General features: G+C 41.9%; 1 protein-coding gene and 1 non-coding gene across 2 annotated transcripts; both read right to left on the bottom strand.

Moving 5' to 3' along the window:
- Positions 1 to 203: 203 nt before the first annotated feature.
- Positions 204 to 276, bottom strand: trnar-ucu (transfer RNA arginine (anticodon UCU)). Its single transcript has one exon. It is a non-coding gene; the product is annotated as a tRNA-Arg (tRNA).
- A 19,104-nt stretch (positions 277 to 19,380) lies between these two features.
- LOC146641971 (POU domain, class 3, transcription factor 3-B) lies at positions 19,381 to 22,812 on the bottom strand. Its single transcript, XM_085397681.1, has 2 exons — positions 20,830 to 22,812; positions 19,381 to 20,434 (listed from the first exon to the last, which is right to left on the bottom strand). The coding sequence occupies exons 1-2, from the start codon at positions 22,051 to 22,053 to the stop codon at positions 20,333 to 20,335; spliced, it is 1,326 nt and encodes a 441-aa protein (XP_085253807.1). The 5' UTR covers positions 22,054 to 22,812; the 3' UTR covers positions 19,381 to 20,332.
- Between the last annotated feature and the right edge of the window lie 337 nt (positions 22,813 to 23,149).

Raw genomic sequence — 23,149 nt, 5'->3', positions numbered from 1 at the left:
GATAGGCCTCCAACAAAATCTTTGAGGAATGTTTCCAGCATCTTGTTAAATCTGTGAAGATTTAAAGACATGGCCAGTGAGTGCAAAGAGGAACCATTTCTAATCCAGCTTCTGTCTAAAAGTGCTAGCAGAGGATGGTTTTGATCCATCGACCTCTGGGTTAGGGGCCCAGCACGCTTCCGCTGCGCCACTCTTCTGGAAATCACCCCAGATGGGACTCGAACCCACAATCCCTGGCTTAGAAGGCCAGTGCCTTATCCATTAGGCCACTGGGGCCACGCACAGTGACCTTGAAATGCTGCATATTGTTTAGCATACAGCTGGTTCATTGTGAACAACAGAATGGAGAAAATGCTTATTCAGCTCCTGAGCAGAGCTCTGAGCTTCACTTTGTTTGGTCGGTGTTTCTGTTGTTTGTGGAGACTCATGATACCACATAAGGACCAGAGAGTAACTACGATCTGGATCACTGGGTCTAGTTACATTAAACATTAAGTCTTTATGAGTCTTGGAAGCATCTTTCTGAATTTATACCACAAACAAGTAAGAAAGCTCTGAAGGCAAAAGGTGATTCAGCCCTTTACTATCAAGGTGCACCTAATAAAGTGTCCAGTGAGTGTATTTTCCTATCTCTAGTCCATTTATATTCCTGTCTTTTGTGTCCTTACTCCCAGTTGGCTTACTTCATTTCCCATTTACACCACTATCATTCCAGTCTATTCCAGTTTCTCCATGCCCATTTCTATTTCAAATCCCACTACTGTTCCTATTCCCATTTCCAGCTCCTCTATCAATTTCTTTTTCCATTCTCAGGCCCGTCTTCCTAGCACTTGGTTATTAATAAAGTCATACTGTTTAAAATGAGTAATTGTATAATATTAAAGAAAATGAACAACATTTCCACCCCTGCAGCATTTAAAAACTGTTACTTTAACCAATAGTCAATACACACAGAGACTAAGTGTCAGGCTAACACCCACAGTGTGGGGTAAAGCAAGTTATATGCTATGGTTCAGAGCTCTGACAGGAATTACTTATCGTTCTTCTTACACACACACACACACACACACACACACACACACACACACACACACACACACACACACACACACACACACACTGATTCAGAGATTATCAACGAGTATGGCCATTGAGTGGAAATTAATTTGCCACTGGTAATGGATAGAGACATTTTGCTGAGATGCGTAAAAACAGCTGAACTGCCAGCGATTACCTGCTGGAATCAGCCTTCATCAATATCAGGATAATTACAAAGCACTTCTGGCAGTGCGTGAAATGAATGGAGCGTGCAACAGATTGGGCGGTGGCCATAGATGTCTGCAGATATTAGGCCTCCTCCTCAGAGTGGCTCCACAAGGGGTTGAAAGCTACCTGAACAGACTGGAGCTGCTGCTGCACCAGCAGCTTCAGGAGGCGGGTAAATCGGAAGAGAACTGAGTGTAAGAGAAAAGCACGTTCGGGAGTAGACTGAAGAAGAGAGCAGAATTAGAATGAAATAAGTAATACACACCATAAATGTATATATACTTATATGAAAAAGACTGTCGAGAGTCCTGTGAAACACTAAGTCCACCCCATGATTCAGTAGCTTGCAGAACCACCTTCAGCAGCATGGTTTTGTGCATTATGACCAGACATGTCCACTTTGGTCTCGTCTGTCCAAAGGACATTGTTCCAGAAGTCTTGTGGTTTGTTTAGATGTTACTTTGCAAACCTAAGCTGTGCTGCAGTGCTCATTTTAGAGAGAAGAAGCCTTTTCTTGGAAACACTTCTAAACAAGTAATATGTGTTCAGTGTTTTTCTAATTGTGCTGTCATGAACTTTAGCATTTAACGCGCTAACTGAGGCCTGTTCTTTTTATAAAACTCTACTCATATTTTATAGAGACATGTGTGTGTGGAGTTTGCCAGATGTGAGATGCTGAAATTCAAACCCACAGAAAAATGGTCTAAGACTGAAAGTTATTTCTTGAAACTGCAAACGCGAGTTGTCAAAATAAGGGCTTGGTAATCCTTCCACAGCTTTTGACCCTATCAAATCTGCTTTTTTGAGCAGAAATGCCAGAAAAAATTTTCATCTTTAAGCACTTAAAAGTAGAGGTAGAACAGGGTTGATTTCCGCGCTTTTTAACCTTTGCATGAATTGCTGATCATTGAAACATTTTTAAATATCCATTAATTCATTAAATCAAAGTTTAAGGTGTGTAAACATCCTTTTGCTCAATGGGTTTCAGTAAAAACAGTTATCTTAAAAAATAATGTAAAACTTTTTATTTTCTCAGATAGAATAGAGCTATCACTAAGTTTAGAAATGAACACCACCTAATGGCTCTTATAAGGAGTTCGCTCCTATTAAAAGGTATTTAATTATGAGATGAGCTCCTTTGAGATCAACGATAAATAACATCGATGTGTAGCAAATGAGCACATCTTTAGTGGTCTTGTTTCTGATTCTAGGCGGTAATAATTAACTGTCTACACCCTGAGAGACTTAATGCTTTTATTCTCCTCAAGCGTTCAGAAGCAAACGTCTTCAGATTAGGGCCAAACAGCAGCATTTTACAGTGTCTATGGCTACGTTCACACTGCAGGTCTTAATGCTCAATTCCGATTTTTTGATCAAATCTGATTTTTTTGTCTGCTTGTTCACACTACAAATAAAATGTGACAGCAAACGCGCTCCAGTGTGAACCCTCAAAGTGTCCCGCAGGCGCAAAAGAAGACGTCACACACAACGCGCTCTGTTTAGACCCAGACCAAACAGTATTGTTTGACTGATGGCTCTTAATATAAAGATTTGTTTCGGACTTTACGTTTCCCAATTTTGCTTTAAGTTATAAAGTTATTTTGTTATTTACAAATGGCCTAATAATGATCCTTATTGCTGTTTTAGAGAGAAGCGGTGCTTCAAATGATAGTTGAAGATTTCTGTCAGAATCTGCAGATTGTACAGTACAAATAAAATGTTCACGTTGTCTTCCTAACAGTTTCACTGGATGGCCAGGAAGCGTTCACGATGTCTTCTCTGGCACTGATAATTGGCGTCTGTCTTGTGTCAGTGACGTAAAAGACAGATTTAATGCGACATGACCGTTCAAACAGCAGTCGCTTTCTAAAACATCGGATATGTATCGGATTCAGTACCACATACGAAAGTGACCCAGATCGGATTTGAAAATATCGGATTTGTGCCGTTCACACTGTAATAACATGATCGGATATGGGTTGCATAGGGTCAAAAAAGTCGGATTTGATGCGCTTTCGCCTGCAGTGTGAATGGTAGCCTATGCTTCTCAAACTCTATGTGGTATCCCCCATTTCAGAAGCCAGAGGCAGAACTGGCTACACACCAGTGCCATGATGGTGGAAATATGGGTGGGCCCACAGCTGGAGCCAATGATGTTCAAATTCAGTCAAAAATGATTTCTTTGCACCGACATGACCCCAGTTTCTACAAAGCAACACTGTCTGACGTTCGAGCCTCGCTGGAAGACAAAGATCGGTAAGGCGGTTTGAGTTGGTCGGCAAGGAGGGAGATGGAGGGGTGTCAAGGGTGACAATCTTTGTCTTTCCCAGACTTCACTTCCATTTCTCACATGGAACCACTTTGCGTGCCCCCCTCTCCTCTTGGCCTCTCCTTTCTGTCCTCTCAGACAGCAAGCAGGAGGCAGTATTCGGTTACCTCTCCAGCTGAAGGGTTACTTCAGTCCATCGCTGGGATGAAAAGATGACTATTTTTCCTGCCCTTCTCCAATCCAACTGTTTTTTAAGGTGAGAGGCTCAGGGAGGAAGGAAACTATTAGACGAGGGGTGAAGCAGGGCCTAGAGACGCAGCTGCCAGCCTCCTTAGCCCTAGCCTGGTGGGAAGGAAGAGGATCTGGATCTAGAAACCCGAGATCTCTCATAACGTCTGGGAATGACCTAAGTATAACTTCCGCTGCCCCTCCGCCATCCTCATCCTCATCCTGTTGTATCCTATAACGGTTTCCTCCAAAGGCTTGCATGCACAAGTGTGTGAAAGCATGAGAACACAGGGGTCGTACCACATATAAGATCATGAACGAAAGAACGAGGTGGTGTCTTTGACCTTTTCAAAGTTATGCTTTGGCTAGGCACACCTCTTCAGGCTTCCAAAGACTGATCAAAACCAGGCCTCCGGTCGGGAGCAGATTTGCATATTTGGGAGAATTTTTCAAATGCCGGGTCTGATCAGAAGAGTCGAGGGGAAATTCCAGCTTTAGCAGTAATGTTTTCACTTTGCTTCATCTGGACGGACGCTTTGTGCGAGTCCCACATCAATCACCGCCTTACTGTCAGAGAGAGGGAGAGCTTTGGGTGGAAAATAAGGCAAAGAAAATGGAGGCCGTGTAGCTTCGTCTGCAATGTGTTCCTTACAAGGGTATCTTCTCTCTGTGCTTCTTTAAAACAGTAACAGTGGCGTAAACAGGCATCATCTCCCCCCTGCATGGCGTCCCAGTGGATGTGTTAAACCTCCCCAGCTGACAAATTGTCAGAGTGACTCGACTGAAGAGCTGATTGCTAGGTTAATATCTGCCATTGATCTCTTCATTGATCATTTGTCCCTTGCTAATGACTGTGACTGGACTGATTTTAAATAATACGTCTCGCTTGTAACCCGACATCAGAGGAGGAGGGATAAGGATCGGAGTATGACCGTTTCTCAGGGAAGGAAACCGCTGCGAAAAATCAGCTTGAAAGGCCAGAGGAAATTGAGACAATATTAAAAAGAAAAGGTTCAATCTGTAAGCTCTTTTTCCCTGCTGATCAGAAGGGCTGCGGACTACCGCTGGGCTCCTTAACATCTGGTCGGGCAATTTACCCCGCTCTGACGACTGGAAAGGTTAAACCACTAAAATCTAATATTTGCCTGGAGGGGGTCAAGGCACTGCAATTACAAGGTACAATCGGCAGGGCTAATCAGCTAGTAGCGCGTACCAGGGGCTCGGCTGGGCAAATAAGCCCTGATCAGAAGCGCCTTGCTCTGCCTCTCCTGTTTACTTATTAAACCCTGTTCTCATGTTCAAGGGCCCCACTGCAGCCTCTGGCCCCACACACCCCAAGGCACAGGGGAGTAAATTTAGCTTTTTAAATGGGACCGCACCACTTGGCGAGAAAGCAGCCCCCCGTGTTAATCAGTATCTGTGGCCTTTGTTGCGAAATGATCTCACATTACTTTTCTCCAATCTGGCAGGCATTAACACCTTGGGAAGGAATGGGATAGGTAGGGATTTGTACCCTGAGGAGGAGCTGCAGACAGATGTGTGTGTGTGTGTGCAAGGACACCGATGAAGGCCCATGTCTCAGAAGGATGTGTGTTGTTCCACAGTGCTGTTTACATGATTGCTCTTTGACACACATTTCCTAATTGACTGAGTATCAAGTGCAGGATTAGTGTATAATATATCAGAACTGTCTGGTGCACACAACACTTTTGAACAAGGCTCGGGGAACAATTACTGGTAATTAAATATGTGCCAGTTACTGGAAAAGATAATTATGTCCTTGGTGTATAACACCAATTAATTACTTTTATTTCAGCGAGCAAAGCTTTTAAACGGCAGCGGAAGCCATTCGAATGGCGTTCGAGTGCAGGCAACCTCCGTGTTTGCTAATTGCTAAAGTCGTGTTGCGACGCACCAGAGGTAGAGCGCACGTAAAGTCTTTAAATCGGGTTTTTCACTTTTCTCCTGCAAGCTCATGTCGACTGGAAGGACGGAGAGGATGCAGACATCGTGGTGGTTGTGAAACTGCCATGAAAAATTGACAGTAGCACTCTGGCATTAGCTGCAAACAAGCTCTGCCAAAGCTACACTATACATATATATTTTTACCTCTCTCCTCTCCCTCGTTAGGCATTAAACACTGACATAATGAAAAAGAGACTTCTCGAGGGAGGGCAGAGCTCAGCTCTCTCTTGCTAAGAGGATTGGTCAGATTGGATATAGAGCCTGTGTGGAATCGCAGGTGCTCTGCATATCCTCACACCTTCTTCTTCAACGACACCTCTCCACGCCGAGATAGGAGCGTTAGATTAGCCGTAAACCTCTCCTTCCCCAAAACTAACAGCTTTGAATTCAAGCATGTGTACGCCGCTCTTCTTCACATATCAAAGCGGGGCTTCGGGAGAGGTGAAAACCTACGGATTAGCAATGATCTCAGTTTGGGCGTCCGCCTTTTAATGTCTAACTTGGAAAAACCTGTGGCCGATCATTAGTAATCTATTAAATCCACGGCCTAGAAATGGTTACACTGCGAGCTCCTCTGAGCTCCTCTGGCTGATGCTACTTTTCCAACCGCCCCCCCATCGCCCCTCACTTTGGTTAATGAGATACAGAGTCAGATGGGCCAGGCGTGCTCTCTCTCTCTCTCTCTCTCTCTCTCTTTCTTTCTTCCTCGCTCTCTTTGGTCCCGCTGCACACACTACTGTAATTTTTATCTGTCAGCTTGAGTCCTGCACCAACAGCTTAATCCTCAAATAATCATTCAGTCAGGAGTGTGTGGCCCTGTAAATATTGTTGTGTGGATACAGGAGTACAACAAAATATGTGCTCTATCCAGCATGTGGGCATGTGCAGAGGAGTGTTTCTGAGTCTGTGAAGATACTGTTAATGGTAGTACAGGGTGGGCCATTTATATGGATACACCGTAATAACATGGGAATGGTTGGTGATATTAAAGTCCTGTTTGTGGCACATTAGTATATGTGAGGGGGCAAACTCCTCAAGATGGGTGGTGACCATGGTGGCCATTTAGAAGTCGGCCATCTTGGATACAACTTTTGTTTTTTCAATAGGAAGAGGGCCATGTGACACATCAAACCTATTGGTAATGTCACAAGAAAAACAATGGTGTGCTTGGTTTCAACGTAACTTTATTCTTTCATGAGTTATTTACAAGTTTCTCTTTGTTCACAGCCATTGACATGTCGAAGAGGTTAACATGTGAGGAGCGGATCGAAATTGTGTTGATATCTGGTGAAAGCAGTAACCGGGTCATTGCAGCAGATTTCAATGCAAGACACCCTACGAGACCACCCATCTCCCATGGTACAGTTAGCAAACTGCTTCCTAAGTTTTGTGAAACTGGTTCAGTGTTGGATTTGCCAAAATGTGGACGCAAGAAAACTGTCACTAATGAAGAAACATCAGTGGCTGTCCTAGCTTCATTCAACAAGAGCCCACAGCGTAGAACTCGCCGCATGTCACTGGAGAGTGGCATTAGTCGAACATCCCTTCGGCGGATATTAGCTACTCACAAATGGCACCCTTACAAACTCCAGCTACTGCAGCATCTCAACGAGGATGACCCAGATCGGCGCACAGAATTTGTAGAATGGGCAAAACAAAGATTGGCAAACTTTTATGTGAATGGTGAAGTTAACAAACAAAACCACCGCTATTGGTCTGACACTAACCCTTGGATGGATCCCTCCAAGACTGTTGGAACAACAAAAGTGATGGTTTGGTGTGGTATATGGGGTACAACGATAGTGGGTCCATTCTTCATCAATGGAAACCTCAAGGCCACTGGATATGTGAAATTGCTACATGATGATGTGTTTCCCTCTTTATGCACTGAAGCTGGCACGTTCCCTGAGTTTTTCCAGCAAGATGGTGCACCACCACATTATGGGTGCCAGGTCCGAGCATTCCTAGATGAACAGTTTCCTGGAAAGTGGATTGGTCATCGTGGGCCAGTTGAATGGCCCCCAAGGTCTCCCGATCTGACCCCCTTAGACTTTTATCTTTGGGGTCATCTGAAGGCAATTGTCTATGGTGTGAAGATACGAGATGTGCAGCACCTGAAACTACGGATACTGGATGCCTGTGCTGGCATTTCTCCTGTGGTGTTGCTATCAGTGTGTGAAGAGTGGGAGAAGAGGGTTGCATTGACAATCCAACACAATGGACAGCACATTGAACACATTTTATAAGTGGTCAGAAACTTGTAAATAACTCATGAAAGAATAAAGTTACGTTAAAACCTAGCACACCATTGTTTTTCTTGTGACATTACCAATAAGTTTGATGTGTCACATGGCCCTCTTCCTATTGAAAAAACAAAAGTTGTATCCAAGATGGCCGACTTTTAAATGGCCACCATGGTCACCACCCATCTTGAGGAGTTTGCCCCCTCACATATACTAATGTGCCACAAACAGGACTTTAATATCACCAACCATTCCCATTTTATTACGGTGTATCCATATAAATGGCCCACCCTGTATATGTGAGTTTGTAGTATGTCACTGTTCCCTACAGGGTAAAGACTGTGACACAGGTGCTTCATACAAATGAAACAATACTTGGATTTGTGTTGTGACGTATCAATAATTGATTCAAACAGTTCTGTCGGTCAAATACGGTGCCTCTAAAGTCCAAAACACAGCAACGTTAGGTCAAAGACAACAACACAAAAACTCAAATTCAATTCAATATTATTTATATAGTGCCAAATCACAACAACAGCTGCTTCAAGGTCCTTTAGCTTGTAAGGTAAAGACCCAATAATCATATGACCCCTATGAGCAAGTGCTTTGGTGACAGTGGGAAGGAAAAACTCCCTTTTAACAGGAAGAAACCTCCAGCAGAGGTGGACTCAGGGTGGGGCAGCCATCTGTCATGACTGGTTGGGGGTGATGGGAAAAAGACAGGCCAAAGACATGCTGTGGAAGAGGACCAGAGACTATCTATAACTAATAATTAAATGCAGAGTGGTGTGTAAGCACACAGTGAGTGAAATAAAATGTAACATTTGACAATTTATGGCCACTTGTGCATTGAGTTGTGAGATTAATGCTTTACATCATCAAAGACTACATGTTTTTGTCTACATATCAAAGCTATCTTGAAATTGAACCATCAACTCAATGTTCAGGCACGCTAACAACTGCATATTTAACCAGTCTCAGTACTCTCACTTTACTTTGTTACAATAGGCACTGTAAGCAGAGCATACCTACTATACTGAAATCATTTAAATGACTTGCAGTTGTATATCTAACAGCCTCATAAATCCTTTCTAACTGTATGAATGGAACAGAATGTGCTTTTATCTGTGTAACCATAGAGGATATAACTCATGATGATGGTTTAATTTTTCAAAACCAGTTGTGCAAATAAGTCCAGAACACAATAGTTGTGTCACCCGACATGTCTGTGTGAATTTCTAAGACAAACATGCTGGAATCTGTCAGGTAATCTAGTACATTTTATGGTTATGAGTTGTTTTTTGACAATGGTTAGGGTTTGTGTTGAGGTACCTGTCAGACTAAATATGTGTACCTGCTAACCAATTTTGCAGTTTTAAAGAGCCTTGTGGAAAGATTAGCAACTAATCTATCAACCTAGAAGCTAAAATAGACTCCATTTTGTTAGACTCTATTGGGCCAAAACAGGAAGTGTTAACCTAGGATACTTTTGATATTGGGGGGAAAAATAGAGCTCCAGAGGAAACTTGGGAAAGCACAGAGTGAACATAAAAAATTCACCCAGAAGGTCTGGCATATAGATCTAGGGTTTAAATTCAGGACCCTCTTGCAGTGAATGAACTGTGCTAAAGTATTAGCAAATGGTAGAAGTGCAGCATTAAGACTTATCTAAAAGCAATAAATATAGCTAGCTAAAAGTAACAAATAAAAAAATCTAAAATATGTATCTAATACATAATAATATTATGTATTATTTAGCTACATAATATTTAGCTATTATGTAGCTAAATATTTAAAATATGTGACTAATATGTTATTAAATACCAAATATTTATCTAATGTGTAGCTAAATTTAAAAGAAATGGCAGAGAAAGAAAGCTACATTAGCTGTAATAATTAACCTAGCTAAGTATTTATATATAAAACGTAACTAATATATTATGCAATGGCAAAACTTTTGACACTGTAGAACTCGACTTAAGTAAGTTAAATATTCTTCTATTGGAGTCATAGTAGAAACATTCAGGGTTTGGGGGTTGCCTCCAAAAATGAGTAAGAATGAAGGTTTATCAAACTAATCTAAAGACTGGAATATGATAGGTGGGGTCAGTGAAGGGATACTGGAGCTTGTTGGAGATCTAACTTGCTAACATATACCCATGTGAATACATATCTGTATGTATCATACTGTAAACGATGGTGTCTATATCTTCCCAGAGGTGTTTGCATTAACTGGGACAAGACAATATCCTGCAAAGGTTTCATTTAGAGATATAAAGTAAGTGCCCATGAGGAAAACTGCACCTACAGCATTAGGATGGTGTGTGAGGGAGTGTGTGTGTGTTGGCTCTCTGGAGAGGCCCAGCGTGTGTCACGGCGGGCTCTGCTCCCCCTGGATCTAAGCAGTATTGACAAACCCATCAGAACTGGTGATGCATCTGGCTCCCTGCTCGCTCCCCTCCGCCCTTCCCTCCTGCCCTCAGTGGCGCTGTGGGGCTGCGCTGACATGCTGTCACCTTGGTAACTGCTGCCAGAGCGAACGGGCCTGCTGGGATGGCTGACCCGAGCTGGCGGCTGGCCGGCGAGCTGCAGCAGGAGATGTCACCGACGCACCCCTGAGGACCAACCGACCCCTGTCTCTGTCCCCTAGCCATCGATCTGTCTGGCTTGTAGATCCGTCACCGCTCCGTGATGCTCCCTGGGATAGGACACTGGTAAAATCTAATGTGCAGGCCTATGGTGAGAAACATTATTGTACACTTATGTTCACATTTTTACATGTAGACACACTGAAACGGTCCCAAAGAGCTAAACCACATTCTGATCTTGGATATCCTGACACCAAATCCAAAATGTCCCCAGAATTACCTCCTCAAAGCCCAAACTACAAAAACATCTGCCTCCAAATCCATGTCCATTTGAGAGAAGCCGTCCCCATGTGATGTTTGTCTGCTTGTAAGCAGAAAGTGTTTGGCGCGTCTTTGGAGAATCACTTCTTTTTCTCTGCTTTTTGAGGTTACCAAGTCATAACTTGGCACCTTCTGAATCCCCCTCTCTGTACTGTTGTTTTTTCAGAGCCAACATAAATAGAAGTTGTTGGCAGCCGGCTGTCAGTAGGCGTCCACAAAAGCTGTGAGTGCTTCAAAATGTTGACCAGCTTTTTGACACAAGATTTTAGAAGTAAGCAAGCTCTTGCTGAGAGTCATAGGTCAGGCTGGGTTCACTAACTTTATGAATAGATGAAACACATGCCATGAGTATCTCAAAAGGTCCCTGCAAGAATATTATTCTGTTTTAAACTTTGCTCCACTTTGTGTTAAATTTAGAGACTTTATGCAACTCTTTGAAACACTAAGACACTTTAAAAGTAGGAATATTAATGATAATGCAAATGATAGGCTGGATCTGAAGAAGTAAGATTACCGGTTATAAAGATGATAAGGGTGAGAAAATAGAAGCCAAAAGGAATGTATACAAGATTCAAATAGATCAGCTGCACCACTGATAAAAGTGATCAATGCCTGAAACACTTATACAAATGTTAACTAAATTTAACAGTTGATATAAAATAGCTAGCCAAAATTGCGACTGTTTTGCAAAAAGTACAGCTCAAAGTCAAATTATTAATCAGTAACTAAAAATATTGAAATAAATAAACAAACTTGTTATAGAGCAGCTAACTTAAATTAATTAAGTATAGCTTCCAGGAGAAATATTATCCAGTAGCATAGCTCGACAAATTATTAGCAGATCATTAGCTAAATATAATGGGAAAAAAGTAGCTAGCTAAAATTATTTATAAAAACCCACAGCTATATGAATTTGCTAAATAATTAGTATTTAATTTGCTACCACTCTGAGTTAAGAGTTGAACTAGCTTGATAAAAGTGGTAAAACACTTTTAGCATGAAAGCTTAAAGTATGGATAGAATATAATATTATTACGTTATTTTGCCCAAAATATAGCTAACTGTTCAATTTTAAGCTAACACTATGAACTGAGTCAAACTAGCCAGATAAAACTATTGATAAGCATGTATTGACAAGTTTTGATATGCACTGATGAGCATAGACAGCTAAAAGTGTGTTTATAATATATATAAATTGATTTGCCAAAGAAATATGGCTAATAGTAACAGCTAAACATAACATAAGTATGGCTAAATAACTAAATTTGTTAGCTAACCATAGAAACAAGATGTTAGCTACAAAATTAAAATTGAATAGTGGATAAATGGATAAAATACTAAATCAGGTACAGAAAGTTATAAGTTAAGTAACTATAGGGTAACTGGAAATAAGCTAAAAGTAGCCTAGACACACTTTAAAATTAGTCTAATTAAACTCACTGAAACATTAAAGGCATGGAAGAGGATTTTTGAGCCCCTGACAACATTTTTTTCATCTGAGGGGGGATCAGTTAGATTAACAAAAAAAAAACAAAAACAAAACAAAACAAAAAAAACACTGAAAAAATCAATACATTAAGTGAGTAAGTACTCAGATTACTGCATGGAATCAAAAATAAGTGTTCAAGAAAGCCATTTCCTCCATTTTCACCAAACCTAAATAAAACTAAAAACTAACAGTGAACTAGATGCTTCTTCACAGAAAAGAACCAACACATTAATGATAACAGATCAGTGGTGTAGCCTTAGCAGGAACAACAACAACACCACAAAGCAGCTTTTCCAAAGGCATGTGCACAGACTGAAAAGCCAGTCTCAACCTCGCATCACCCGAATCTACAGCAGGAGAAAATGTGAAAGATCACTAACTAGCTTCCTGGTTCCCATGGCTACAAATAAAGCCCGGTTGGCTGTCTTTTATGTGGGATCATGAGCACGGGTGTAGCATGTGTTTAACCGAGGATGCTGCAAAACAAGATCTCAATCCCCCCCCTCCCAAAACTGCATCACAACTGAAAAAAGCTGAACAGATGCCAACAGGAAACCCTTTGAGGTGGTGATAAAATTTTCAAAATAAGCATGAAAACAGCTACTATTTTTGGGAGATGCAAAATGTGTGTAATTTGCAAAAAAATATTATATTTATCATATTTACCATCAAATGGTTTTTTAGAGCCACCGATAATACCCAAGTGCCGTAGTATAAATAAAGCCAAAAATATTAAGTAATATTCAGTAATGTTATTAATATTATTAAGTAATGTTTTTTTTTATTTAACCTTTATTTATACAGGTTAGACTGAGACTGTCTCAATTACAAGAGAGACCTGTTTCAGACAAACATATTAAAATTACAACAATTAAAAACGAGAAAGATAAAACAGCCAAAGCTGCCTAATGTTTAAAGAATCATATCAAGACCAGGAACAAGTTCCCAGTGATGACATGGTTACATCTATAGCTGAATCTGCAAGAAACAGATTTCCTCTCAAAGCATCCAGAACGTTCTCAACTTGTTTGCTTTGATTGCTCAAGAAGAAGGCATTAACTTGGATGGCATAAACACTTGGAGACCGTACTCGTCTGGACAGCTACAAAGTGTACAAAAGTGTTGCAAAGGAGATTAGACAATCAATGAACCAACAGGAGATACCAAAGAGCTCTTTAGCTTCTTATTTAAGTGATGAAAAGCTGAAAATGTAGAGATTTTGACAGGTCGGTCTGATAAACACACATCACATACTCCATCGGTGCTCAGTGATTGTAATGCTTAAATAATGATAATAAAAAAAGCAATAAGAAGTTCAGCTTTAATTAATAAATAATGGATAGCATTGTATTTTTTATTTTTATTTTTTTAAATAAATGCTCATTAAACCCATTTCCTGTATCTGCATGGCTAACTTTCCAGCCTGAAGTCCACAAAATGACACAAAGTGACTTAAAACCTTTGCAGACCTGCACACAATCTCGAGCTAAACGAAAATGTCAGGTTTATTAATTAACTCTGATTAAGGATGTTGTTGATTCTGCTGGAGATAATGACAAGGGGAGCTGGAAAAATCAAACGGGGAGTCAGCTCGAGCGTCCACTGGGTGGCGCTGTAAGGTCAGGGAAACCGGAGAGGAGAAGCTGTGGTTATAAGAAAAGAAAAAAAGAAAAGAGGATGGAGGGACGGGGGGGAGGTGGGGTGTGTGGAGAAGATGTCTGGATTAGATTAGGCTTTGATTGTGGAAAAATACTCATGAAAACGTGAAGGAGTTGTTGTTTAAGTCACTTTAATGCGGGTAAATATGGAGGGAACTGACAGGTGAGCTGGATTTATTCAAGCTTTTTTCCTTTTTTTTTTTTTTTTTTTTTTAGTGTAAAAGAGATCCACGTTTGTGTTTGATGAGCTTAAAGGCGGATGAAGAGGGGTTAGAAGTCTAGTTTCACTTTCTGGGCTTCTTCTGTATTTGTCTATATAACTTTTCCCTCTCAGTGAGGCGTTTCAGGGACACAAAGTGAGCCACACACAACACGCAGAGACTAAAATTACGCGCACACACACGTATGAACACCTGATTTCATTTGATATATTGTATATGTTGTATATTATATAATATGATATAATAATTAATGAGGGGTGTGTGGGGTCTGTAGTCTGCGCACTGACCCGCAACAGAAAAAACAAACGGGACTACTTTTCGTCTAAAAACTTCCTTTGGAAAATACAACTTATTGCAATAGTGTGTGTGTGTGTGTGTGTGTGTGTGTGTGTGTGTGTGTGTGTGTGTGTGTGTGTGTGTGTGCGTGTGACTTAAAACAAACAAACAAAAAAAGGAATTTCGCTGCTACTAAACTTTCCTGTAAGTGTGTTTATTTACCGCCTTCATAATAAGAAATTTTAATTCCCGTGACGCACTTATGAGAATTATGTGCTTATTACATGATTATTACAAACAATTACAATGATACTAATAATAATTTAAAAAAACACTTTAGCGGTATTTTAAACCCGAAGCACATCAGTGTAAAGGCGAGAAACACTTACAGGGATGTGGAGGAGCGTTTGAGGTGAATTTATTTTGAAAATCTCGTGTCTAAATAATCAATAATCATTTTGTTTTTTTTAATGGAGCATTTTGTATCTGAACTGCTAATCAAAGCTCTCGTGTTGCTGAGTTAAAGTTAAAGATTTAAAAAGAGGAAGAGGAGTAGAAAACCCCCACAAACATTAGACTTCAGCGCGCAGGCTTTCTGCGCTTTTGAAATGCACGCAGGCAGATGAGGTGCTGAAGCACATTACCTCTGTGAGAGCTGAGCTGCCTTCAGACTCCATTCACCCCACCCTCCTCCTCCTCCACCTATCCATCCTGCCTGCTCACAAAACCATGACCTTCACAATTTATAGAGAGGAAACCCCCGAGAGTCACGTCATATTTTAAAACATCCTCCTCTCCTTCTTCTTCTCCTTCTTCTTCTTCTCTCCCTGCTGCCACAATAGAGTCTTGATAAGCTGTATTTACACGGAGGCCTGTTATGATCTACTGCTTTTGTTTGACTCTGATAGATATTCTGATGTCGAGAGAAGAGGAGGGAAAAAAAGTCTCCCGTAAATGTCTAGCATGCCACTTTCTTTTTATATTTACATACAAATATGCAAATACTGATGATAATAATAATAACAATATTATTAATAATAATGGGGTAAGAATAACGATGACTAGTAAAAGAATAACTAAAATAGTTGCGTCAACCTTAGTTATAGTGCGTTTGAAAAAAATCTGTACAATTGCTGTAAAATGAATTCAAAACAAACAAAAATAAATTACGAATAAATGAAATTATAAACAAAACTATTTACTTAATTACTAATAAATAATTCAGAATAAATTACAAATAACTCACAAATAAAACTAGATTTATGATAATAAAATATACTATTATTATTAGTTTGCGGAATGTATATTAAATTGTAAATATAGTAAAATAAAAATTTTAAAAAATGGGGAATTATCTTCACACAAAAATTGAAACTGACCCTGTAGCAGCTCCCACAATTTCTCGTAAAATTTCCACGATGACAGCCCGACAACCGGGACACGAGTGGGGTGAAATAAAGCGCCATGGTGGCTGGAAATCCTACCCACTGTTAATGACGATCAGAAGTCAGAAGACGGGGATAGGTTTTTCTGAGCGTCTCTCTCTCCCTCTCCCTCTCTTCTGCAGCACACATAAATCCATGTAGACGTGGAAGCGGAAGGCTCCCTGCGGAGAGCAGCTCTGAATAATCCATATTCATGCGCCCGACACGTGGAGTAAATATGAACGTGGTGGTTTTTGGGGTGGGTGTGTGGTTGGGTGGGTGGGTGGGTGGAGGGTTTGAAGGGAGAATCCAGTTGTGCGTATGCACATTTTCACCAGGTCAGAGGGCGAGACCGGCACCCACCTGCCCCATAGGTGTGCTTTCAGAGAAAGTGGAGCCAAGAAAGTGAGGAAGTTGTGCGGGGCCTTGTTAAAAGTAGAAACCCTGTGCGTGGTAAATGCGCTCAAAACCTCTGAAACAGGGTGGGTATAAATATGATTTCAGAGGTGCGTATTATTAATTTAAAAACAGTAAAAACGTTATGAAAAACAAACCCAAACACCTGTAAGTCTGGGTGGATGTATTCAAGCGTGAACGTCGCAGTCAAATAGACACACGTGTATTTATTTTTATTCAAACAGAAGCATTTACTGAAATATGAATCTCATTAAGTAACTGTTTTTTTTTATTAGATTTCTTGCGCTCAAGCAGACTTTGCGTGTATGTGTGTGTGTCGGCGGCTGATTGAAGGCCCATGAAATATTTATCATCAAAAGTTTGGATTTATAGGAAAAATCTGGAGTCCCTCCACCCGCCCTCCACCCTGCTGAAGCCTGGTTTTAAAGAGCGCATAGCTGTGACAACGAGCGGCTTTAATTAGCGCGGACGGGCGCGGCGAGCCTGTCGGGCCACCGTCGTCCCCAATAGCGGGGAAAGCGAAGCGCTCCCAGCTCCCGGGGCCTACCGGTGCGCGCGCGCACACCTACATGCATGCACACCCGCGTGCTACTGCTGCCAACACGGCTATGAAAACCCATGAAAAAGGCAAAGCTGTTGGAGAATAGGCGGATCAAAACCCATTATGAGATTTGAAACTCTTTTTTCCCCCTCCTGTGTGTGTTTCTTGTGTCGCCCTTTGGTTAAAAATGTCTCTCTAGATTGGGATATTTGTGCAAGAGCAAACTGTTGGATGCTCTCAAAGCTATTTTTCTTCTTCTTCCTCTTCTTTGTGTGTGTCTGTGTCTTTTTTTTTGGTTGGAATCCATAAACGCAATGTAAACGCACAAGTGTGGGATTTGTTGCAGAGGAACCTCGATTGTTCCTGCCTGTGCTGAAGGTCTTATCTCGGCGAGTCACGTGACTTTCTCTTTGGGGTTTTTTTTTTTTATGCAGAGGAGCACAGGAACTGCATGCATAATGAGCGCGTGCAATAGGTAGGCCAAACTAGAACCTCGCGGTATTTTATTTTTATTTTATTTTAATGTTTACTGTCTCATAAGCACGCCCACATATTTATTTATTTATTTGTAATTTAAACACAATTAAACAAGCAGCCCGGCACCTTTTAAAATATTTTAATTAATTATATATTTTTTTAAAAGGCAAAAATGCACGAGAGAGGGTGTAAAGTTTTTTTTTGTTTGTTTTGTTTTTGCTGGCTTCACGTGCAGCAGCGTGCCTCCTCTGCTGCCACTTTTACTAATGGAGACAAAGAAAAATGATGCCCACTTCTCTCTATATCATTGAATTCAGTTGCTAAGCAACTAGTATAGGGAAATCATCCGCGAAATTCAAAATCCTGCAGCGCGAGGACACGTTTGGTGAGTTTTTGCTGAATAGGCGAGCAAGACAACTCCAGAAAAAAAAGTGAAATAAACAAAATATCTATATATTTTGTATATTTTCAGTACAAATTAAAAAAAAAAGTTTGAAAGACAGGGACACGTTTTCATGGTGATAAAATTTGCATGATAACAACAACAATAATAAAAATAATTTAGATTTACTACAGGAAGATAAACATTACAAGATGCTTTTTTTGGTCTGCGCAGGCGCTATTAGTGATATTGTTTGGCTGGTATATTTCCCTGTCAGACTGCACCGTGCTGAGCTGTGGACACACTCGGTGCTTAAAAACCTCAGTGACCCACTGCCCCGGATCCTAAAACAACATGTCAGCCTCACCGGGTTTATGGAGCCCGTGGACCCAAACACACCTGCACAGCGAGGGGCAGAGGAGAGCCAGGCAGCCGGCTTATAAAGTCTAACTTAAGGAAATCATTGTGCGGATTAGCCTCTCGTAATGTTGAGCAGAATTAAAGCAGGAGGATGAAAAAAAATCCCCAAACATGATGCTGAGTGTGTTTATCTGGACTGCGAGCTTAAATATTACATAACACACAACCCCAGAACATCAGGAGGCTCCACACAGCAGCGACACTAACCCACAGCGCCCTACTGTACCTGTATCACACACACACACACACACACACACACACACACACACACACACACACACACACACACACACACACACACACATATATGTATATATATATGTGTGTGTGTGAATATACAAAACAGCAGAATTACTGTAAAACCACAGTCGTTTGTTTTAAAACTACACAATAGAGACACTCGTTTTAATCCTATTTACTTATTTCTGTTTTAAATATAAGTAGGAACCATTTCCCAGCCTGAAGGCTAACTTTCCTGCTTTTTGCGCAGGCCCTGAAGAGGCAGCAGATGTAAACAAACAGCCAGACGAGCACATGCACTGTGCAGGCCTGCAGCTGACCGCGATGTTCCACTCACACACACACAGTTAAGGCATGATGACGATGATGAGAACACTACTGCACCTTTACCCCATCATCACGCACTCTTACTACATCAACAAATCCCGGCGCTGTTTTTTTTTTTTTTAAATAAATGAATCCCGCGTTTTATTATTATTCTGCAGCTGTGCACGCAAATAACAGCATCTGGATTATTTTTGAGCTTTTGTGTTAAATACATGAGTAAATAAAAGTGGAAAACACAACATGACTGCGTTTCATTCTAACAAATTTATTGTGTCTCAATCAGCTCGTACGGAACCACTACTGAAATTAAATTACAATCAAACTGATCACATCAAAATATACCCTTATTACCTAACAACGGTCAGCTTATGGTGATTTGTGCTCCTTTAGAAAACAAAATTAAACAAATAAGGGCAAATTTTTTTTATATATATGTAAATATATATACATATATATTTACACATATTTTTTAAAAAAAAAAAAAAACAATAAAAACAAGAGAGGGGAAAGCATCTTACACAAGTTCCTTGAGGAGGAGGAAGGGGTGGGGAGGGTGGGGGGCAAGAAAAATAAATTACCGTGTTGAAAGTATTCCCAATAAAATATTAAAACAAGTCATTTTTGGATGAAAAATATAAAGTAAATAACTCAGATCAGTATCTGATCTAGTGATCTATATTGCCGCCTTTACAGTTTTTTTTCATTTTCTTTTCTTTTTGTTTATTAAAACCTACCAAAGAATACTGCTTACAAAGGGCAGCATTAATAGGATATCCACAGCACCCACTCAGTCACACTTGGCAACAGAATTTTTTTTCTTTTTTTGTCCTTTTTCTCTCAAAGAAGTGCAGCTGGAGTCTTTTGCAAATGTCTCTATTTGTTGATGAGGGGGGAAAAAAAAAATATATATATGTGTTTTTATATGAAGAAGAAAAAATCCACTCGTGGTGTCCATTAAATAATAATAATAATAATATTAATAATAATAATAATAGGTAGAATCGAAGAAGCTCCCACGTGAAGGATTTTGTATTTTTTTTTTTCAGGTCAGTCCTGGTCCTGCTCGTCTTTTCTTTCTCGTGAGGGGCCTCAAAGATGGCAAACAAAAAAGGGAAGGAGAAGAAAAAAATATATCCCTAATTCTCCATAAGTGAAACCATGCAGTCCACCTCAAAAAGAAGCTGCAAATGATAAAGGAAGCCTCGTGGATGTCACTCTTCTTCACACAGTTGCAGTTTTTACCCCCCCTCCTGTCTCTCTTGTTATTGTTGGGCATGGAGAAGTAGAAAGGGGCGGTTCAGTCCCATTTCTGAATATACAAAAAAATAATTAAAATGTAAAAGCCCCAAAAAGAAAAAAAGAGCGTCCTTTGTTGTTTCTTCAGTCAAACACAGGAAAATGAGAAATGAGGGGTGATATTTTTTAATTTGTCCTTTTTTGTTTTATAGGGATTTGGAGGGACAGAGAATTTTCTTTTTCTTTCTTTCTTTTTTTTTAAACGGAATCATCATCGTCATAATCATAGTAATAATAATGATAATAATAATAAAAAATACTTGGGTTTCCTCTTGGTTGTTGTCTCAATGCGCCAAAATTACCTGGTGGAATGAACTTGTGGTTGTCACCCTCTGGTCGCTCGCTTCACTTGCATCATCTTTTAAGTAATCTACTAAAAAATGCCCCTGAAAGAAAAAAGCAGAAGGAACCTTTTAGGTAAAGACATTTCTTTAAGGGCCTGGAAGAAGAGAGGGGGGAGGACACAAAAAGAAAAAAAGAAGGGAAGGGGTGAAGGTTTTTTGTTTCTGGTGAAAAATAGATAACACATTTTTGTTTTTTTGTATTTTTCTTGTTTTTGTTTTGCAGTCTCATTCATATTCCCTCACAATCACAGTATCAAAAAAATGTTTTTTGCTGTCTTTTTTCTGTTTTTTTGTCTATCTTGGCGATAGTCTGTATGGTGTTGCTTTTATGTCCTAAACAGTTTTAATTTGATATAAAATATTCTGCTGTGCTGTTTCTATGTTTCACTGAACATTCGTTTGCAGTCCATGGAGGGGGGCGGTGTTTCTGCACTCACATTGCCGACCTGAGAGTACACATCCTCCGGCGTCTGCGCCACTCCCGGGGGCGTCATCCGTTTTTCCTTCTGTCTCCTATTGCAAAACCACACTCTAACCACCTCCTTCTCCAGCTGCAAGTTGTCCGCCAGGCTGCTGATCTCCTGGGCCGAGGGCTTGGGGCATTTTAGAAAGTGGCTCTCCAGAGCCCCCTTGACGCTCACCTCGATGGACGTGCGCTTCTTTCGCTTCCTCCCCTGCGCCGCGATCTTGTCGATGCTGGTAGGGCTGCCCGTGGAAGAGTCGGCCTCCTCGAGCCACTTGTTCAACAAAGGCTTCAGCTTGCACATGTTCTTGAAGCTGAGCTGCAGAGCCTCGAACCTGCAAATGGTGGTCTGCGAGAAGACGTTCCCATACAGGGTGCCCAGAGCCAGGCCCACGTCTGCTTGCGTGAAGCCCAGCTTGATCCGCCGCTGCTTGAACTGCTTGGCGAACTGCTCCAGGTCGTCCGAGGTCGGCGTGTCGTCGTCCGAGTGCGGGTCGTGGCTGTTGACACCTCCGCCTCCTCCGCCTCCGTGGTGCTGGTGGTGCGGATGCTGGTGGTGATGGTGATGGTGGTGGCTGCCGTGGTCCAGGTCCGGGGTGTTCCCCCTCACCAGCCCTGGGTGCACCAGGCTCTGTCCGCCCGGGCTCAGCATGCCGTTGACAGTGAAGCCTCCGGGCTGGGAGTAGATGAGCGACTGCTGCTGCTGGCCCCCGGAGATGGAGTTGATGTGAGCCGCCGTGGTGCTGCCCCAGCTCCCGGCGTGAGTCTGATGGGGAGCTAGGTGGGGGGGCCTGTGGTGTAGAGCCGTGCCCGTGTGCAGGTCGTCTCTGCCGGATCCTTTCACGTCCTGCTGCTGCGGGCTGCCCGTCATCCCGACCGGGCTCGACGACCAGGGGGACCCGGCTTCCGCCGCGGCCACAGCGGCCGCCGCTGCGGCCGCGGCGGCGTGCGGGAGGGACGTCACCCACTGGTGGGCATGGCTCAGCATGTGCCCCCCGTTGCTCGCTGCCATGGCGCCCTGCATAAAGTCACTCTGAACCATCTTGACCGTGGGGTCCCCCCTGTAGCCCCCAGACCCGGAGGTAACCGCAGCGCTGCCCGGCTGCATGCCACCACCTCCGGAGTCAGAGTGCACGATGGAGCCGGACGATAAGATGCTATTGGTGGGGAGATAAGGATTGGAAGCCGCGGTGGCCATTCCGTCAGCCCCTTATGAATATGTTTGTGGATAACCCCCCTCCCTTTCTCTCTTTCTCTTTCTTCCCCCTTTTTTCTTCTTCTTTTTTTCTAAAACCGTCACTTCTCTCGAGCAGGCAAATCGTATCTCATGAATTATTCAAACTTTTAAAAGTACGGAGAGGGTTTTTTTTCTCTTTGGCAAACACCATCGGAAAAATAAAATAAAAATCCTGGAGTAGAAAAAAAGTGGATAAAATCCTCTCGTGTTTACAACATTCTACTGCAGGGATTAAAACATCCACGTCTTTCAGAAGCCCTTTTTCAAACCATGTGCTGTCCGGCTCGAAAGTTTCTGGCTGGGGTGAGACTGCGAACATTAAAAATTCAAATAAGAAAAACGGCACGCGCTTGTCCCGAAGCAAACTTTCGGTGGCCGCAGAAAACAAACAAAACACACGAAGAAGAAGGAAAAAAAAAAATTCTCCACAGCGTACAAAGTCCCGGTTTATGTCCCCGTGTAGATGTGGAAACCATGAGCGGAGTGTCCTCAGTTCTTTTGTAATTCAGTCGCTGAGATTTCTCCCCTCGCTTTCTTCTTTTTCTCCCCTCTTGTTTCCCGGCGCTGTGGCCGTGCTCGAGCCCGTCTCTTTGTTCTGTTTTGATGTGTATAAACCTGCCAAACCGCAAACTCCCGTTCAAGTACAATCCAGTGGAACAGTGCGCGGCGCTGCTCGCGAGCCTCTTCTCTCATTCGCTTGTTCTCTCACTCTCTCTCCCCCTGCCTCTCTCTCTCTATATCTCTCTCTCTCTCTTCCAAACAGCCCCGCCCCCCTCCAACACCCCCCAAGTCCTCTACCCTCCCCACCTCCCAGCCAGAGGACGCGGTGTTTTACCCCCGTGCGTCCGCATTGATTGGTTACCCGGGGCGTGATTGGCAGATTTTTTTTTTTTTTGCCAGCCTTGCTCCGGGCGCACGAGCCCTCCTTCCGGCTGTTCCGATTGGCTGATTTTTAATTGCAGTCCAAACAAAACCTGGGGTACAACTTGGTAGTAAATAGTGGTGAGATGCTAGTACACAAACGGGATGAGGAGGAAATAAAGTTTGGATAAACTGA

The sequence above is a fragment of the Rhamphochromis longiceps genome, linkage group LG23, assembly GCF_057381845.1.
Source record: "Rhamphochromis longiceps isolate RC_006_pf linkage group LG23, R_longiceps_female_GT1.1, whole genome shotgun sequence".
NCBI classification, from domain to species: Eukaryota; Metazoa; Chordata; class Actinopteri; order Cichliformes; family Cichlidae; genus Rhamphochromis; species Rhamphochromis longiceps.
The sequence above is the reverse complement of the archived record's forward strand: the minus strand, read 5'-3'. Positions and strand labels throughout refer to the sequence as shown.